At 44.0% G+C, this 20,626-nt stretch overlaps 1 protein-coding gene across 1 annotated transcript in view; it reads left to right on the top strand.

Moving 5' to 3' along the window:
• TBX19 (T-box transcription factor 19) overlaps positions 1-20,282 on the top strand; it is a 43,348-nt gene extending 23,066 nt beyond the window's left edge. The window contains exons 2-8 of the mRNA XM_084843171.1: positions 60-324; positions 3,242-3,376; positions 13,110-13,171; positions 13,918-13,979; positions 15,370-15,471; positions 16,872-17,007; positions 20,039-20,282. Of these exons, the coding sequence (XP_084699297.1) occupies positions 60-324; positions 3,242-3,376; positions 13,110-13,171; positions 13,918-13,979; positions 15,370-15,471; positions 16,872-17,007; positions 20,039-20,282 (1,006 nt within the window). The remainder of the gene's footprint in view (positions 1-59; positions 325-3,241; positions 3,377-13,109; positions 13,172-13,917; positions 13,980-15,369; positions 15,472-16,871; positions 17,008-20,038) is intronic.
• The last annotated feature ends 344 nt before the right edge of the window (positions 20,283-20,626 follow it).

Raw genomic sequence — 20,626 nt, 5'->3', positions numbered from 1 at the left:
CTTCCTGGTTTTAAAATGATTCCATCCTCATAATTTACCACACCTGGTTTCTCTTTCAGACGGATGTTCCCTGTTTTAAAGATCAGCGTCTCAGGCTTGGATCCTAATGCCATGTATTCTTTCCTGCTGGATTTTGCTCCAACTGACAGCCACCGCTGGAAGTATGTGAATGGAGAATGGGTGCCGGCTGGAAAGCCAGAGCCATCGACTCACAGCTGTGTCTATATCCATCCAGACTCTCCCAACTTTGGGGCCCACTGGATGAAGGCTGCCATTTCTTTTAGCAAAGTCAAACTTACCAATAAGTTGAATGGCAGTGGGCAGGTATGGGCACCATGTTTCCTCCATGCTTCTTGGCTTTGGCCACAGGCTTCTACCAATCAAGAAATATCAAGGGTGCATTTATGCAATTAGAAGGGCCCTAAGAGACCTCTTCACCCGCAGATGCCAATTATTCCATGGAGTCCAAATGTAAACAGGAATAAACAGGTCTTAATTGGAGCTTTCAGATTTTAATGGACTCCTTGATGTTAAGAGAGGCAGAGTGTGCTGTGGTTTAACCATCAGGGATTTCCTCCCCCATAGTTTGCCTTGTGTGTGGAGGTTTTTACACAGGACTTCAGAGAAGGGAAAATGATTGTGGGTATTATGGTTTTGTTTTCTCCCCCATGCCGTTTGGTGCATAAGTGGAATGTTGGCAATAGTCAGGTACTCGAATAAAAGGCTGCTCCTAAATGAAATAATTACTATGCTTGCTTCTGCTTCATGATAATTATCAATATTCTATTGAATCATCTTTGTCCTTTGGAATAATAATAATAAAAAGCATGTACCTGTACCAGAAAATAAGTGCCATTCTCTCCAAGACCCTTAAAAATGCAAAGAGGAAAGTTGGCTTTGTTGGGCTGTTTGTTTGTTTGATAAGCATCTATGACTACAATGTGATGCATTACCTTTGACTTGATTGATACAAAACTCCTACATAGGAATAAATGTATTGGCAAGCCCATTAGCAAACAAAGAATGAACTCTCAACTTTGTATCTGATGTACGTCTACTCTGGCCGCTTTCTGGCACTTTCTACGCTTGTCTGTCCACATGTTAAGATCTTAATGAATTCAATTTTTTTTTGAAAGCCATATGAAGGAGGACATGGTGCTTTGTATCACATCAAATGGGAAAACACAAGCATAGGGGACTCCATGTTGCTGGTCCAATCACACAATGGAGTAGTGGCAAAGTTGAAAATGGAATCTAGACTTCTTGAACGCAGGGCTTATATCAGTGCTGTCTCCAGTTTCTGAGGGCCCTTGGGCAAGACATCCTCAGTGGACCCCCTCCCTCAATGAGTCTGCCTTCTCATTGTCTCCAGCTGCTCTGGCTCCACATCCTCTTTCTCATCATTGCTACCGCTTGCTTGTTTGACAGGCAGAGCGCCAGCGAGCAGGTCGGCAGGGGCATCTATTGCACCTCTTCCTCACTGCCACCATTGTCTGGGCCTGAGTGAAAAGCTAGTGAAGAAGCAAGTTGTAATGAAGAAGTGGAGGAGCAGCTCCAGGGGACTCTGGTCAGTGAGCCCCTGCTGGGGTGTGGGCCCTGGACAGGTGCCTGACCATGCCTACCCTTGACATGAGCCCTGACCTATATCCTCAATACAAGCTTGTTCAGTCATGGAAAGTATCCTAGGCTATGGGCCATACATGGTCATCTTAAATAGTTAACAATGGATAGCAGTTACAAATAAATTTATACATTATGACATAGGTGCCTTGGATCCAGAATTTGATGTGGGCATATGTCTAAGAGGCTGCTGTGGTTGATATCTCACCATTACATTTACGGGGCATGACTGCAATCCTATGCAGTTACCAGCATGGGACTAAACTCCATTGAACGTAGTGGTGCTTACTTCTGCCCGGATAGGTTCAACTTGGAAAATACAGTGAGCTTTAACAAAAGATCTTTAGTGAGATGAAGTATAACCTTTAGTTTTTAATTAGAAATGCAAACAATCTTGCAAAGAAGTGTTACCATTTTAAATGACATGAAGCAGGAACTCCATCAAGGAAAAGGAAAGAAGCATTCAGCTGTTGCTTGATTATTTTTCTCATTCTCTGAGTTCCTCTATGCTTGCAGTAAATTTATGGTAGTAAAACTTGAAAATATTGTCATCTCCTCATTGACTTGCCAGGGAGAGGAGGGTCTGTCAATTACCCTGGTGCTCTGGCAGATGATGCCGCTCGCTGCTTATGCTCTGAAAAAGTCCCAGAAATGCTTTTCCCAGTGTCTTCCCTCCGCTACACCACTGTTGTGGTGGTACCTAGAAAATCAGGAAGTGCTGTAGTCCAAAAGCAATAATTGCCATAGCTACTGTAGCTGTAGTTACATAATACACAGCTACTGTACTGTAGCTACCGAAACAGACTGCTCTTTAAGGGTGCAATGTGACTCTTTGTTATGATTTTTGTGTAAGCCATGTCAGATTTCCAGAGAAAGACCCTGCAGCACAAAATACCTTCAGCCAGTTCTCAAATCCCTCTGTTTTTCCTTCCTCCCAAACATGCACACTTATATGCATTCTGCACCCATGCACGCACTCTGCGCACACACATGTACAAACCCACACACAGACCGCTGCCTCCTCCCCTAAGCTCCCGTAAGCTCTGATTACTTTTCTGTTCAAAGCACTCAAATCTCCAACTATTTTCTCACCTCTAGCTCCCATTGTGGAAACCACCCAGGGCATTAACAAGTAACCTGCTTGACAAAGGAGTGGCTGGCCAGCAACTCTAATGATATTTTGATCCACTTTTCATTTTGTAAATGAATTCTTGTTGCTCTAGGAAGCCCAAAATTGGCCTTGCATCAGACCTGTCTTTCTGTGATTCATGGGGTTGGATCCAGACTTAGTCATACTTAGGATAGACCCATTGAAATCTATGGGACTTAATTAGGCCATTTGAAATCAATGTGACTTAATTTAGTCATGACAGATTTAAGTCCCATTGATTTCAGTGGGCCTACCGTAAATATGATTAAGACTGGATCCAACCCATAATCTGGAAGAGAAGAAGATACTAGCCCCAATCAGCCAGGAGTAAACTACACTGAAGCCAGTGGAGCAAGTCAGGCTCAGCTAATAAGGTCCCATTGCTTTCAGTGGGACTTAGTCACAACTAGCTTTAGTTAAATCAGGGCTATTATCTCTAGCTAATCTCTCTCTCCCTTTTTCTCACAACAGATTATGTTAAATTCCTTACACAAATACGAGCCTCAAGTTCATATCGTCCGAGTAGGAGGCCCACACAGGATGGTAAAGAATTGTTCCTTTCCTGAAACTCAGTTCATAGCTGTGACTGCTTACCAAAATGAAGAGGTAGGTTGGTACAAAATATTAAAATAACTTAGTAATTACTGGTGGGAATTATTTTTTAAAGCCTACAAATGAGCACACCCAAAAGTGATCTGGCTCCCTGCTTTAATGCAAAAAGTAGTATTAAAGACTTCTTTATGGTGGTTTGAAAATTTTAATCCTGATTGTACATCATCTTTGAACAATTTAATATAAAGTAATATATTATTATAAGTAAAACAAATCCTGTGTCTAGTTAAGTAATACTTTCCCCAAAAAGTTACACCAGTGACTTATGGGGCAGCGGTGGGGCTGGGGGGATATTTGTCACTGCTCATTATAATGTCACCATGCAATGAAGAGAGTCCCAAATTCTAATCAAACTCCTGTGGCATTTTGCCACCCTTTTGTCTTACGTGCTGATACTGCAGATGCCTTTCTTATAATAATTAATTACATTTCTATACTGCCCAATAGCCAAAGCTCTCTGGGTGGTTCACAAAAATTAAAACCATAAAATAGAAGACAACAAAATATAATATAAAAGTTTAAAAGTGTAAAACTGCAGTATAAAAATAATAACCAAATAGAAGCTAGCAGCAGTATGAAGATTTAAAATACAGTACCAGATTTAAAACAGAAACTGAAAAACTAAAATGCCTGGGAAAATAAAAAGGTCTTCACCTGGTGCCAAAAAGAGCACAATGTAGGCGCCAGATGAGCCTCTCTGGGAAGCTCATTATGCAACTGGGGTGCCACAACAAAAAAGCCCTCTTCTTAGTAGCCACCCACCTCACTTCCTTTGGTGGGGGCTTGGAGAAGGACAGCTGAATATGATCTTAGGGTCCAGGCAGGTGTATATGCCTGCTGTTTAACAGCATATAGAATCATAGAATAGTAGGGTTGGAAGGGGCCTACAAGGCCATCAAGTCCAACACCCTGCTCAATGCAGGAATCCAAGTCAGAGCATCCCTGACAGATGGCTGTCCAGCCTCGTCTTGAATGCCTCCAGTGTGGGAGAGCCCACCACCTCCCTAGGTCATTGGTTCCATTGTCGTATTGCTCTAACAGTCAGGAGGGTTTGTAACCTGAGCCCATTATTCCGTGTCCTGCACTCTGGGATGATCGAGAAGAGATCCTGGCCTTCCTCTCTCTGACAACCTTTCAAGTACTTGAAGAGCGCTATCATATCTCCCCTCAGTCTTCTCTTCTCAAGGCTAAACATGCCCAGTTCTTTCAGTCTCTCTTCATAGGGCTTTGTTTCCAGTCCTCTGATTATCTTTGTTGCCCTCCTCTGAACCCTCTTCAGCTTGTCTGCATCCTTCTTAAAGTGTGGTGCCCAGAACTGGACACAGTACTCCAGATGAGGCCTAACCAGTGCTGAGTAGAGGGGAACTAGTACTTCCCAGGATTTGGAAGCTATGCTTCTATTAATGCAGCCCAAAAAAGCATTGGCCTTTTTTGCAGCCATATCACATTGTTGGGTCATGTTCACCTTGTGATCGACAACAATTCCAAGATCCTTCTCACATGTGGTGTTGTTGACCCAAGTATCCCTCATCTTGTAACTGTGCATTTGATTTCTTTTTCCTAAGTGCAGAACTTGGCATTTATCCCTATTAAATTTCATTCTGTTTTCTGCCCAGCACTCCAGTTTATCAAGATCACTTTGAATTTTGTTTCTGCCTTCCAAAGTATTAGCTATCCTGTCCAATTTTGTGTCATCTGCAAATCTGATCAGCAGTCCCTGCACCTCCTCCTCCAAGTCATTAAAAAAAAATGTTGAAGAGCATTGAGCCCTGCGGTACCCCACTCGTTACCTCTCCCCAGTTTGAGAAGATCCCATTGATAAACACTCTTTGAGTCCAATTCTGTAGCCAACTGTGGATTCACCGGATCATTGTTCATCTAGCCCACTTTGAGCTAGTTTGCTCATCAGGATATCATGGGGCACTTTGTCGAAAGCTTTGCTGAAGTCGAGGTATATGATGTCTACAGCATTCCCACAGTCCACAAGGGAGGTTACTTGATCAAAAAATGAGATCAGATTCGTCTGGCAGGATTTGTTCTTGACAAATCCATGTTGGCTTTGAGTAATCACTGCATTGTTTTCAAGGCGCTTACAGATGGATTGCTTTATAATCTGCTCCAGAATTTTCCCAGGGATTCATGTCAGACTGGTCTGTAGTTCCCAGGTTCCTCCTTCTTACCCTTTTTGAAGATAGGGACAACATTAGCCCTCCTCCAGACATCTGGCACTTCACCCGTCCTCCATGATTTCTCAAAGAGAATAGACAGTGGCTCTGAGAGTTCTTCTGCCAGTTCCTTTATTACTCTAGGATGCAGTTCATCTGGCCCTGGAGATCTGAACTCGTTCAAAGTAATTAGGTGTTGCTTGACCATATGCCTATCAATCTCAAGCTGAAATCCTGCCCCTTCAGCCTGTACTTCGCCTTTGCCAGGGGGGTCATAGACCCTCTTTTGGGAGAAGACTGAGCCAAAGTAGGAATTGAGCACCTCTGCCTTTTCTTTGTCATCTGTTATCATTTTCCCATCCTTATTTAATAGGTGAACAACCATTTCTTTCCTCTGTCTTTTACTATGCACGTATCTGAAGAAAGCCTTTTTGTTGCTTTTAGCATCCCTTGCTAACCTCAGCTCATTCTCAGCTTTAGCCTTCCTGACTCCATCCCTGCAATTCTGTGCTACCTGCCTGTACTCTTCCTTTGTTGCTTGGCCTTCTTTCCACTTCCTATATTTGTCCTTTTTTGTTTTCAGGTCATCTCTCAGCTTTTTGTGAAGCCACATTGGCTTCTGTTGTCTTCCACCTTTTCTTCTTGTTGGAATTGTTTGTAATTGTGCCTTGAGAATTTCCTTTTTTAAAAGCCCTCACCCATCTTGGAGTCCTTTTCTTGTTAGAGTCGCTTGCCATGGGACCTTACTGATCATTGTTCTGAGTTTATTAAAATCAGCTTTCCTAAAATCCAGGGTACGCGTTTGACTACACTCAGCTTTTGCTTTCCTTAGAACCAAGAACTCAAGTATAACATGGTCACTTTCCCCCAGAGTTCCCGTAACTGCTACTTTATCCACTAAGTCATCTCTGTTGGTTAGGATCAAGTCAACGACAGCAAATCCTCTAGTTCCTTCCTCTGCTTTCTGTAGGAGGAAGTTATCCGCCACACAAGTCAGGAATTTTCTGGAGGGGCCATGTTTTGCCGAATTTGTCTCCCAACAAATATCGGGGTAATTGAAATCCCCCATTACTACTACATCATGCTTCCTTGAAACATTGGCTATTTGCTTTTCAAAAGTTTCATCCTCGTCTTCTCCTTGATTGGGTGGCCAGTAGTAGACTCTGACCACCAGGTCCCTTTTATCCTTTGCTCCGTTTATTTTGATCCAGATGCTCTCAATGGGACTACCAAGCTCATCCTCCTGTATTTCTGAGCAGAGATATGTATTTTTCACATATAGTGCAACCTCACCTCCCTTTCTCTTCCTCCTGTTCTTTTTTAACAAGTTGTATCCTTCAATTGCTGTATTCCAGTCATGAGAGTCATTCCACCATATGGAAAAAGCATTCATAGAAGGCCAGAACTAGCCAAGCTAGTGCGGACATTCTGTACATAAATTACTCTTTCTTCCAGCAGCAAAATAAATGCTGCTGCTTTAGAAGAGGGCACTCCTTCAGTATGGTGAACCTGACTGAGATAAGAGCGTAAGAAGAGCTGTGCTGGATCAGGCCAAAGGCCTCTCTAGTCCAGCATTCTGTTCCCAAAATGGTCAGCCAGATGCCCATGGGAAGCCCACAAGCAGGACAGGAGTGCAACAGCACCCACTATGTTCTCCTGCTACTGGTATTATTGAGCGGCATATGCTGTAGGTAATATATAGCCATCATGACTAGCAGTCATTGATAGCCTTTGTTGTTGTTGTTCAGTCATTAAGTCGTCTCCGACTCTTCGTGACCCCATGGACCATAGCACGCCAGGCCTTCCTGTCCTCCACTCCCTCCCGGAGTGTGCTCAAGTTCATATTCATTGCATCGGTGATGCTATCTAGCCATCTCATCCTCTGCTGTCCCCTTCTCCTTTTGCCTTCAATCTTTCCCAGCATCAGGGTCTTTTCCAGGGAGTTTTCTCTTCTCATTAAGTGGCCAAAATATTTGAGCTTCAGCTTCAGTATCTGTCCTTCCAATGAGCAGTCAGGGTTGATTTCCTTTAGGATTGATTGATTTGATCTCCTTGCAGTCCAGGGGACTCGTAAGAGTCTTCTCCAGCACCACAGTTCGAAAGCATCAATTCTTCGGCGCTCAGTCTTCCTTAGAGTCCAGCTCTCACAGCCATATGTTATTACTGGGAAAACCATAGCTTTTATTATACGGACCTTTGTCAGCAAGGTGATGTCTCTGCTTCTTAATATGCTGTCAAGGTTTGCCATAGCTTTCCTTCCAAGGAGCAAGCGTCTTTTATTTTCATGGCTACAGTCACCGTCTGCTGTGATCTTGGACCCCAAGAAAGTAAAATCTGTCACTGCTTCCATTTCTTCCCCTTCTATATGCCAGGAAGTGATGGGGCCAGATGCCATGATCTTCGTTTTTTTAATGTTGAGTTTCAAACCAGCTTTTGCACTCTCCACTTTCACCCTCAACAAGAGGCTCTTTAGATCTTCTTCGCTTTCTGCCATTAGGGTGGTATCATCTGCATATCTGAGATTGTTGATAATTCTCCTGGCAATCTTAATTCCAACCTGTGATTCATCCAACCCAGCGTTTCTCATGATGTACTCTGCATATAAGTTAAATAAGCAGGGCGACAATATACAGCCTTGTTGTACCCCTTTCCCAATTTGGAACCAATCAGTTGTTCCATGTCCGGTTCTCACTGTTGCTTGCTTCTTGACCCTCGTACAGGTTTCTCAGGAGACAGGTAACGTGGTCTGGTACTCCCATCTCTTTAAGAATTTGCCACAATTTGTTCTGATCCACACAATCAAAGGCTTTAGCATAGTCAATGAAGAAATAGATGCTTTTCTGGAATTCTCTTGTTTTCTCCATGATCCAGCGAATGTTGGCGATTTGATCTCTAGTTCCTCTGCCTCTTCGAAACCCCGCTTGTACTTCCGGTAGTTCTCGGTTCACATACTGCTGAAGCCTAGCTTGTAGGATTTTGAGCATAACCTTGCTGGCACGTGAAATGAGCGCAATTGCGTGGTAGTTTGAACACTCTTTGGCATTGCCCTTCTTTGGAATTGGAATATAAACTGGCCTTTTCCAGTCTTGTGGCTACTGTTGAGTGTTCCAAATTTGTTGGCATATTGAGTGCAGCACTTTAACAGCATCATCTTTTAGGATTTTAAATAGCTCAGCTGGAATACTGTCATCTTCGCTAGCTTTGTTGTTAGTAATGCTTCCTAAGGCCCATTTGACTTCACTCTCTAGGATGTCCAGCTCAAGTTCAGTGACCACACTGTCATGGCTATCAGGGACATTATGATCTTTCCTGTATAGTTCTTCTGTGTATTCTTTCCACCTCTTCTTAATCTCATCTGCTTTTGTTAGGTCCCTGCCTTCTTTGTCCTTTATCATGCCCGTCTTTGCACAAAATGTTCCCTTGAGATCTCCGATTTTCTTGAAGAGATCTCTAGTCTTTCCCTTTCTATTGTTTTCCACGATTTCTCTGCATTTTTCATTTAAGAAGGCCTTCTTGTCTCTCCTTGCTATTCTCTGGAACTCTGCATTCAGTTGGATATATCTTCCCCTTTCTCCCTTGCTTTTCACTTCCTTTCTTTCCTCAGCTACTTGTAAAGCCTCATCAGACAGCCACTTTGCTTTCTTGTAGGGATGTACGAAAGTCACTTACCTTTTCCCAGATTCTGTTCATGGTGGGGGGGAGGCTTTCCGTCCCTCCCCCCGGAATCCTCGACGAGGGGGAGGCGATCCAGTCCTCCCCCCCGGAATCCTCGATGGCCGGCTGTGCTCCACGGCGGCTCCGCAGAGCAGCCAGCCAGGCCCAGGCCAGGGCCGTCCGCAGCCGGATTTCCGGCCGCGGAGGGCTCTGGGTAAAAACAAAACAAAACACGCATACGCAAATGGTGGTGGCTACGGCCGCCGCCATTTTCGTTCATTATTTTTTGCCGTCTTAGTGTACGTAAATATTTACGTAGACTAAGATGGCGAAAAATAAGGAACACAAATGGCGGCGGCCATAGCCGCCGCCATTTGCGTACACTTTTTTTTTTTTACCCAGACATGATAGGCTACGTAAGTCTTTATGTAGCCTATCATGTCTACGGGGGAAAAAAAGAGAAAAAAACACAGACTGCAAATGGCGGTGGCGGCGGCCGGTCGGAAGACCAGCCGCCTCCACCACCGCTGAAGCCGCCGCTGGAGCCGCCGCCGTCCGAAACATCCGCCCCAGGTAAGTCTTGTCCCGGGGGGGATCCGCGGGGGGCGGGGGGGTGGCAGGCCGTTCCACGATGGATTTCGGCCTCACCGAGATCCGTCGCGGAATTCTCTGACTTCCCTACTTTCTTGCATTTCTTTTCTTTGGGATGGATTTAGTTGCTGCCTCCTGAACAATGTTATGGACCTCCATCCATAGTTCCTCAGGCACTCTGTCTATCAGGTCTAATCCCTTAAATCTATTCCTCACCTCCACTGTATATTCATAAGGGTCATACCTGAATGGTTTAGTGGTTTTCCCTACGTTCTTCAATTTAAGCCGAAATTTTGCAAGAAGCAGCTCATGAACTGAGCCACAGTCAGCTCCAGGTCTTTGACTGTGTAGTGCTTCTCCATCTTTGGCTGCAAAGTACATAATCAATCTGATCTCGATATTGACCATCTGGTGACGTCCATGTGTAGAGTCGCCTCTTGTGCTGTTGGAAAAGGGTGTTTGCTATGATCAGCGTGTTCTCTTGGCAAAACTAGGGATGTCAGAGAATTCCACCACAGACTGAAATGGGATCGAATTCCCTTCAGTCTGTGCCACGGAATCCTCTGTGGAACGGCACCACGAGGTCCTGCGGAGCCAGCAGTCATGCGGCTTTTTTTTGTCATCCGCACAGAGTCACAAAATTTTCATAAATAAAAATGCAACGTAGTATATATTCCGATAATAAATATGTAAGTTAAAAAAAAAAAAAGAATTGTGCTGAACTGAAAAAGAACACGCCTTGTTTGTGGGTGTTCTTTTTCAATTGAAATCCTCTGTCTCCGTTTACTTTCAGCCAAAACACTTCTTCCTCCTCGGGGCTTCCCAAAACAAGGCTGCCCTAGGTGCGCCTGAGCGATGCACTCTTTGTGAGGAGAACCAACTCTGTACACGTCTACTCAGAAGTAAGTCTTACTGAGTTGAATGCAACTTATTCCTACACATGTCAGCACCCCACTTGCCCCCAGCTCAGCTTTGTATTTCCACATCCAACTCATTATCAAACCTCCTGTTAGTTATCTCAGAAGACTCTTGGGTGAATGGGGGGGGGGTTTCCAGGGAACAGCTGGATGGAGGGAGATTACACACATACACACACACACACACACACACACACACAAAGAATATAGTTCTTCATATTCCCTGGTATGTTTATTCCTCATTTTGGCCATTCCCTGAGCATGTGCAGAGTGTGCTTTTTATTAAACAAAGAGAAGGTTGCTGATCTTTCCCTTCATGCTGCATTTCTACAAGTGAAGTGTGACTGCTTCAGAAAGAACTTTCCATTATACTGTCTCTTTTTCTTCATGAGTTTCATAACAGAAATATGATCTAGTGGTTAGAGTCCAGCCCAAAGTCACCCAGTGAGATAACTAATAGGAGGTTTGCTAATGAGCTGGGTGTGGAAATACAAAGCTGAGCTGGGGGCAAGTGGGGTGCTGACATGTGTAGGAGTAAGTTGCATTGAACTCAGTAACTTACTTCTGAGTAGACATGCACAGAGTTGGTTCCCCTCTCTATTTTAGCCTCACCATGTCACGAACAAGGCTGGATGTGGAAATAGGAAGCCTATCAGGGGGAATAATACTCGTGCAGGGCTCCAGACCGGCATGGTCATTTTGAAAGGTTTTTTCTTTCTTTCTTTCAAACAGCATTGCTTTAAACAAAGAGTCTATCGCTCAGGCACACCTAGGGCAGCCTTGTTTTGGGAAGCCCCGAGGAGGAGGAAGTGTTTTGGCTGAAAGTAATTACTGCATGTCTCAGGGCAGGGGAAAAAATACGTAAATATCTATGAAAAATAGCCTTTCTTATGGAAGTTATGCAGAATTACGGCTGTCGGTATGGATTTATCTTCGTAATTTTCGGAGCAGAAAAAAAAGAGAATTCCGGGGGCTTGCGAACGACGGTATGGAGCACTGGCCGCAAACTGTGGAAGTCAAGCGGCACGGAAGGTACACAATTCGTTCATCCCTAGGCAAAACTCTATTAGCCTTTGTCCTACTTCATTTTGTACACCAAGGCCATACTTGCCTGTTATCCTGGTTATTTCTTGACTTCCTACTTTAGCATTCCAATCCGCTATGATGAAAAGGACATCTTTTTTTGGTGTTAGTTCTAGAAGGTGTTGTAGGTCTTCATAGAATCGATCAACCTCAGCTTCTTCGGCCTCAGTGGTTGGGGCCAGTGAGACTTGAATTACTGTGATGTTGAATGTTTATTCGTACTGGATTTGTACTGAGATCATTCTATCGTTTTTGAGACTGTACCCCAGTACTGCTTTTCCCACCCTTTTATTGACTATGAGTGCTACTCCATTTCTTCTAAGGGATTCTTGACCACAGTAGTAGATACAATGGTTACCTGAATTAAATTCACCCATGCTTGTCCATTTGTTCGCTGATTCCCAAGATGTCAATGTTCAATCTTGCCATCTCATGTTTGACCACCTCCAGCTTGCCTTGATTAATTGATCTTACATTCCAGGTTCCTAAACAATATTGTTCTTCACAGCATCGGATTTTCTTTTCACCACCAGACACATCCACAGCTGAGTGTCCTTTCGGCTTTGGCCCAGCCGCTTCACTCTTTCTGGTGCTACTTGGAAATTCCCCCTGCTCTTCCCCAGTAGTATATTGGACACCTTCCGACCTGAGGGGCTCATCTTCCGGCGTCATATCTTTTAGCCTTGTGATAGGTTCCATGGGGTTTTCTTGGCAAGAATACTGGAGTGGGTTGCCATTTCCTCCTCCAGTGGACCACATTTTGTCAGAACTCTCCGCCATGACCTGTCCGTCTTGGGTGGCCCTGCAGGGCATAGCTTATGGCTTCACTGAGTTACACAAGCCCCTTTGCCACAACAAGGCCGTGATCCATGAAGGGGCACTGATAGCCTTATCCTCCATTAATTTGTCTAATCCCATTTTAAAGCAATCCAAGTTGGTAGCCATCTTGCAGCAGCGAATTCCACAGTTTGACTACTTGCTGTGTGAAGAAGTACTTCCATTTATCTTTCTTGAATCTCCCACCATTCAGCTTCATTGGGTGACCTCGGGTTCTAGTTTTGTGAGAGAAGGAGAACAACTTTTCCTGCTCCACCATCTCCACTTCATGCATAATTTTATACACCTCTATCACCCCCCGACCCATTATGTATAATTGTACGTTTAAATTGATGCATGTTTGCAGCATGGGTGTTAACTGTCTGTAGCAAAACAAAAACTTGTTTATCCTTACTTTATAAAATGCTGGACTTCTAACAGTCCACTGTGAAGTTCAAATGATCTTGTTAACATGAGCCTTCTTCTTTTTTGAAACTCAAGATAACAGCTCTCAAAATCAAATACAACCCCTTTGCCAAAGCCTTTCTGGATGCAAAGGAAAGGTGAGTTCACTTCTTAGTAAGCCTCATGATACTAGCTGCACTAATGGTGCTGGGGTGATCTTAGATAGGCCACTGTCATTCATCCCCTGCCTTGCTATCTGCACAACGGGTATAATAAACAGAAGGTTATTGTAAGGTGCACTATGCTAATAGATCATCTTCATTATTTTGTAATCACATTTGCATCCCATCTTTCCGCCAAGAAGCTCAGGGCAGCATGAATGGTCCTGTCCTATTTTATCCTAGGGACATTGGGGAAATCCACAACAGAACCAAATGACTTTTGATTTTCATGGATCTTGCCCTTGGAATCTACTGCGGACCGGCTTTCCCCCTGTCGGGCGGATCCTGCGAGCTTGCAGACTGGCTTTCTAATTTTCCTGAATTTTGCACAAATTTTGTCATAGAATTTGGCCCCAAATGTGCATTTCCCCCATAGGCTAAAGCATAAAAATGCATATTTGAGGGGAATTTGCACAAAATTGGAAGCAAAAAACATTCCAATCCCATTGATGGGCAGGTGACAGAACAAAAGGCACCTGAAAATCCATGAAACACAGACGGGATGGACATTACATAATCAGTACATCCTTAATTTTATCCTCAACATGAGTTTGTGAAGAAGGTTAGGCTGAGAAATAGCGAGCAGCCCAAAATTACCCAGTGAACTTCATGGCTGTGTTGGGGAGCCATCTGTGTGAGACTGGCTTTGCTAGAATCAAAGTAATTTTCATATTATTTTTCAGGAACCACCCCAAGGATGCTCCAGATATTGTCTCAGAAAGTCAACACATGACATATTCTCACTGTAAGTTTTGTGATATAGGCAACCTTTTCGGCTCCATGGGCACAGTTGCATTTTGGGGGAAGCCTGAAGGAGCTTTTGTCCCATGGTCATTTGGGACCATGGGCATTTATTTTTGGGACTCCCTCTTTCCTTGCCCTCCCCCTTGGATTCTCCCATTTCTTACCCTTCTGGCTTGCATTCCCCCTTTTCATAGAATCATAGAATAGTAGGGTTGGAAGGGGCCTATAAGACCATCAAGTCCAACCCCTTCTTTTCACTTTTCTTTCCCGTTCCTGTCTCTGCTCCTCCTTCCTCTCCCATCCAAAATGCCCTTCCCACTGCTGCAGCCCTTCATCCCTGCTGCTGCCACACTCATCTCCACCTCCTCCTTCCTCTCCCCTGCCAAATATCCTTCCCTCCATCGCCACAATGTTTTCCCCAGGCTGCCCTGGTGGTCCTTTCCTGCCACCACCACTGCTTTCTTCGTGTCAGAGGAGAGGAGGCAAGAGGATGGTGTTGCAAGGGGTCTGGAGGGCAAAGTGGGGCGGGGGGTACGAGGCAGGCACAGGTGCACCCTTAGGTGCCATGTTGCCAACCTCTGTGTAAGATGGATCATCAGTGGTCAGTACCAGGTGCTTCAGAGATGGTAAAGGCTTTTTATAAAAGGCCCATCCTGACCCAAACTGGCACTCTCCAGATGTGTCAGACTATAACTTCCATAATCCCTAGCCAATAATGGGAGTTGTAGTTCAACACATCTGGAGGTCATCAGATTGGGAAAGGCTGTGGTAGGCAATGGTGGGATGTGTAACTTTCTACAACAAGACAGTTTCTTCTGTTCCCAGCAACTACAACTTGGTTCATGCTCTTTTACAATAGTTTCCCCCTTCTGCTTTGTACTGCATGCTGGATATCCTCTATTTGCTGGTTGATGATGTGGTGTTTTTTTTTAATGGTACATCACCTCAAGCACTAATTTTATGGAGGGGTGATCCAAAAATATTCTAAATAAATACATCACTATAAAAGTTGATCTATCTCTCCCCATCACAATTTGTTTATTTGCTTCTTTCTATCGTATGCTGACAGTTCATTTAGTTGATGAGCTGGTTGCATTTCATTCAGTAAGAGATTTCTGTGGCTTTACTTTCAGATTAAAAGGGTATTTAGGAAACAAAGCGGGGTTTTTTATTTTTTTTTTCTCCCCCCACCCAGTCTAAAATACTTTTGGTACAAAGCAAAATATAGGCAAAAGGGTGGGGGTTGAGATAGTCATTTGCTGTAACTTTCCTTATTCAGCTCTGTTTTCTCAATATCTCCTTAGTGGGTGGTTGGCTGATTTCCAATCCAGATGCAGTGTGTACAACGGGAAGTTCTAGCTACCAGTACAGTGGGACTTTTTCTCTCCCTGCTCCGCATTCCCACCATGGCTTTGAACACTATTCGGCCCTTCGAGGACACAGAGCTGTTCCCTATCCTGCTTCGTACATGCAGAGAAATCACTCTCCATCAGGCAAGTTCCTGTCATTTAAAAATATATATATTTATGAGAAAAGAGCAAATACTTGAAAAATAGCTATAATAAAAAAGAAGATGTGCATCTGTCTGTCAGCACCATAGTGCCAAGACCGTAAAATCTAGAGACCTGAAAATTGGCATGCATAACAAGGGGTATGCACCTCAGGGTTATTTAGTTGTTAAACTGCATTAATTAATTTTAATCAATTTAAATGTGTCCATGTGGTTGAAATTTGAAATAACATCTTCAGTCACTAGATGGCAGATGTCCCTGACCAGCACATGGCTTTGTAGTCCATATAGTTTAAAGGCAGGTGAGATTAGCAGGCCAAGAGTCAGAGTTATATGCATGCCCCCTCCCCCTGCTGTAGGGGAACCCCCCAGGGGAATGGAGTGGACAGATTCCACCCTCAGGGGGCTATAGGGGTACAGCAAAGGCTGTGCCTAGGGGTGCTAGCAGGCATGGCTTCATTCAAATGGGGTGGGCACAATGTGTCCAACTCTGTCAGCTGTGTAAGCTTGCTTAAAGCCTTCACTGTGTCAAACTAAGGGCTATTCCAACCCATGCGAAGCCAGATCTGCCTGCTAGTTATTAATAAAATGCAGTGTTCCATCTCCAAATACTAAAGTACGTCACACAAAAGAAATAACAAGTAAAGCATAGTGCAAAGAGAGATTTCCTGCTGACCCTTATTGATTCCAGAAGTGGATAAATGGTTCCCATTTCCTTTTAACATTAAGAGCAAAGATGTTTTTTGGTCACAAAAAGTAGCAATGAAGCCCCACCCACCAAATTCCTGGGCACCTGGCATGCATATCTTTTCTGTAACACTCTCCTTGACCTGCGGGAGTGCAATAGCTTTATACTCTGCACAAAATGAGTCACAAAATGAGTCACTCTTTGTCTGCAATGATAAAACATATTTTCCCCAAAACAGATTGTATAGGTAGGCACAGGAAATGGATTTTTCAAGTCCTCCCTAACAGATGCCAGGGATTGAACCCAGAACCTGTTGCACATAAATCATATGGTCTACCACTGAGTTACAGCCCCTCCCTCCCTCCTAAGGAATAATCACATGTGATTGGGAACCTGGGCTGGGTGGGTGTCTTAACAGTCCCCCTGGCTTCCCTTAATGGTGCCCCTGTTTAAAACTGCCTTCAAGCAGCAGCCATAAAAGGTGCACCAACCAGCAGTAAGTATATATAAATAATGGCACAGGGTAGCATTATCTCAGATATGTGGATAGGGCAGCAATTAAAAAAATCAGCAAATTTCAGTGGTGACCTCTCTAGGCAAGTAATCACCTACACAATCTGATTTGGTATCTTAAGATAAACTTGTCAGAAACATGTTATATTTGCTAAGCTCTTTGTTTTTTTTCTTTCCTAAAGTGAATTTATTAGAGAGCACCAACAGTGATCTGCAAATGTCCCCAGGCCATGAAGGCTGGAATTCCGTCCCCTCCAGTCACCATGCTAACTTACTCCCAGTGCCACATAATAGTGGTACTACCACCCCAGGGCCTAGGTAAGCATACATTGGATTTGCATGTAGAGCAGGGGTGTAGGACCTCAGGCCTGGGCGCCAAATCTGGCCTCCATGGGACATAATACGGCCCTCTGAGGTTCCCCAGAAAGCCACACCCCTTCACCTGGCCCCACCCCATTTCCCTTGACTACCAATCATTTAGTGGTTTCCTGGCTTTTGTCCAGTTTCCTCCCCGCCCCCATTCTGAAAGGTTGAAATGCCTCTCCTAATGCTTAGTTGCTAACAGTAAGAGCTTTAAGCTACAATATGCTAGTATTTTTTTGTTTTTTGGCTACACCCCTTTTGCCTTTACCCTGCCTACCACTGGAATGTGGCCTCCAAGAGGTTCTCTGAATAGAATTTGGCCTTGGGCTTAAAGAGGTTAGACACCCCTGGTGTACAGTCAGCAGCAGAAACAGCCCATGACTTTAGCAGTTTTGAATACCACATGTCAGTAAAATAATCTGATATTTTACTATCTGGATTTCTTCCTTGCTCTCTCATTTCCATCACTACATCTTGGGGAGGACAAGGGTCTAGTCAACACATGCAGCAGAATGAGCTAGTATACTGAGGTGGTAGTATGGGCTGTACCACTTCAAACTGCAGGCAGGGGATTCAGTTTTTTGAAAATGATATCTAGGTAAAAAGCTTTCAGGATTGGATCCAGGATCAGCCTCCTGTGGACGGAAAGGCTCCTTCTACCCACAGAAGGCTTCTGATCCAGTGGAACATTTCTACTGGTGGAATGGGGAAGGAGGAAATTTCTTCTGATTCCCCCTTCCCCTGCAGTTCCCTCCCTCTCCCCACAAAAAAAAAAAAAGCTTTGGAGAGTTGGGAGACTCTCCAGAATAGTGTAGGAAGTGGCACTGGTCTCTGCAGGGGAGGGAGAATGGGCAAATATTGCCTCTCCTCTTCCCACTAGCTGGATCATCCTGAGCAGAACTCCACTGAGTGCTCCTGTTGGTGGGAGCCTCTGGAACCAACCCTCTGTATGTAAAGAATGAGTACATCAAAGGGAGAGGTTCTAGCCTAGCCTGTTCCTTCTGCTCTAGTTTTTCATGTGGAAATAAATAAATAAACACAGAGAGTGGGGAGAGTATTCAATTTAGGTAGAACGATGGAATATGAGGTGGCAGAATGAAAACAAGTACACAAATGGCATGAACCAAGGTCTCTACAGGGGACTATGGATTCCTGTCCCATTATAAAATCTAATGGAAGAAATAACAGTGTAGGACCTTAACATGAATATTCCACCTTATAAAATTCATTCTGTTGTCCTTATGTGTTTGTAGTTGCTGTTCAATTTATTTTAGCATCTAACAGAGCGGAGCGTACTTTCCCAAAGCTAATGCTTTTAAAAATAAAACCAGTCGATCTTTAAGGGGCTACAAAGACTAACAGTGCAACCCTTTCCATTGGGGGTGGGGGACCCACTTGTGGCCCTCCAGGCCTTTTGGCCTATAAGTCCCATTAGCCCAAGCCAAGATAGACAATGGTGAGGGATGATGGAAGTTGTAGGCCACCCCATGTGAAGGACCACAAGTTGCCCACCTCTGTTATATATGTTTACTGAGAAGTGACTTTCACTGTGATTGCTGGGGCTTACTACGTGGTAAATAGTTTAAAGCTGCAGTCCTATGACCACTTACCTAGGAGTAAGTCCTACTAAACTCAGTAGGATTTAATTTTGTGCAGAACTACAGGGATTGGGCTGCTGCAAGTTAATACATATTTGAAGCAACCATTAATTTGAATGCTTGCTGGAAAAAACAGTCCTGATTTTAGAGTATATAGACTTCAGTCAATGGGACATGCTGCCCCTCCACCCCTTCAACAGGGGAATTACACTCCAATATTATTTTCAATAAACTTCCTGTTTGACAATAGGCAATTTCAAATAGAAGGAAGGATTGCATCCTGCTTTGAAAGATTCCCTTCACTTCTGTTTGGCTAGGATTTTTGAAGGATTAAATGATTAGGACTGATCACTGGACAGTTTACTGCAAGAAGGGCTTTATATGTACTGAAAATGCCATCTCAGTTTGTGGGCCCTTTCTCAGGTTGTGAAAACAGGGCAGCGTTTTTGGTGAAGTTCTCTGGGGCTAAGAGAAATTCTTTAAAATTTCAGCCTCTGGAACAAGCTGAACTTAACAAAGGGCCAAGCGATTTGTGGGTCTGTGTGTGTTTTCTTTCTGTAACAAATTGATCCACCCATACTTTTGCTGACAGAGCTCCAAATGATGGTGCCACTTCAGAGACACTGAAACTTTAAAAAATGGCAGCCCCTATAAAAACCATGGTGGCCACCACTGGCCAGTGAGAGATGCCACTTTTTAAATCCACAATGCCTCTAATGCTACACCTTGCTGAAGAGTTATTTCTAAGGCATTGGGAAGGAATACGGTGGCCTGTTAGGATGCCAGTTTGGACAGCCATCAGCCCAAGTGGGGGTAGAACAATTTGTTACGGAAAGAATACACACAAGGCACTCTGAAACTTGTTATGGGAAGCTCCCTGTAGGGGCGAAACATTTTGGCTGCATTCAAACACAAAAACTCACACTCAAAATTTGAGTATGGGTTGAGTGTGAATAGTCATTGAACCATGGATTGTTGTTGAAACGTGGGTTATCATGTTGTCTGAACCCAGCCATGATAACAAACCATGGTGAACAACCCATAGTTCACAACCCAACAACAAACCATGGGTTCTCTTCATAGGTTGTTCATGGTTACCATAGTTTGTTAGCACTGCTGGGTTCAGACAACACGATAATCCACATTTTAACAACAACCTGCAGGTCAACAACAACCCACACTCAACCCATACTCAACCCTTTAGTATGGGTTATCATGTCTGAGCCCAGTCATTAAGAATTTATCTTGGCCCCCCAACATTTAGTGCTGATGGGGAATTTCTGCTCAGTTTTTCTCCTTTTGTTTTTGTTTGGAGCCAAACATTTGAGTTCAGTGTTATTTAGTGCTGCAAAGGTCACGTGTTGTATTTTTACATTGCTTCATTGTAGTCACTACCCATGCCTATGGACAGTTAGCAACAACGCCATTAATGTTGCCAACCTTGCGAGTGATATAAGCAGCAGCTCCCCTGGAACGTTCCTGCGAAACAATATCACATTACCTGCCACATCCTCGACTGCTTCAGTTCCTTTGCCAGGAACCACTGCTACCAGCATGGAAACTCAACTGGAGTCTGCTTTCCCCAGGCTAACTGATTCCACCTGGGCTTCAGTAGCCTCCCATTCATTTTAAAGGACAAAGAGCTGCACAAGAATGCCCAGTAGCATCCTGAACAGAACGGAACTGAAGGCTGCAATTCTCACAGCAAAAAGGGGAACACATTTAGTGATGTATCAGTTTTGACACATCTTTACATTACAGCTTAGATGGTTAGTTGAACAAGTAACATTGGACAAAAAAGAAAAAAAAAGGAAGATTTGCTGGAGAATCTCTTGGCTACTGTGGTACCCAGCTCTACAGGCACAGAGTAACATGAATCTGTGGAGGAAACATTGCTATCAGCCATATCAAAGAAGGGGGGGTGGGAGGCACCCAGTAAGAATGCACATAGCTGCTAATTATTTTAACCTGATTTC

Source organism: Heloderma suspectum, chromosome 3 (assembly GCF_057233095.1).
Source record: "Heloderma suspectum isolate Gila_16-S chromosome 3, 16-S_ref, whole genome shotgun sequence".
NCBI lineage: Eukaryota > Metazoa > Chordata > Lepidosauria > Squamata > Helodermatidae > Heloderma > Heloderma suspectum.
Note: the sequence above shows the minus strand (reverse complement) of the source record. Positions and strands in the feature narration are given on the sequence as shown.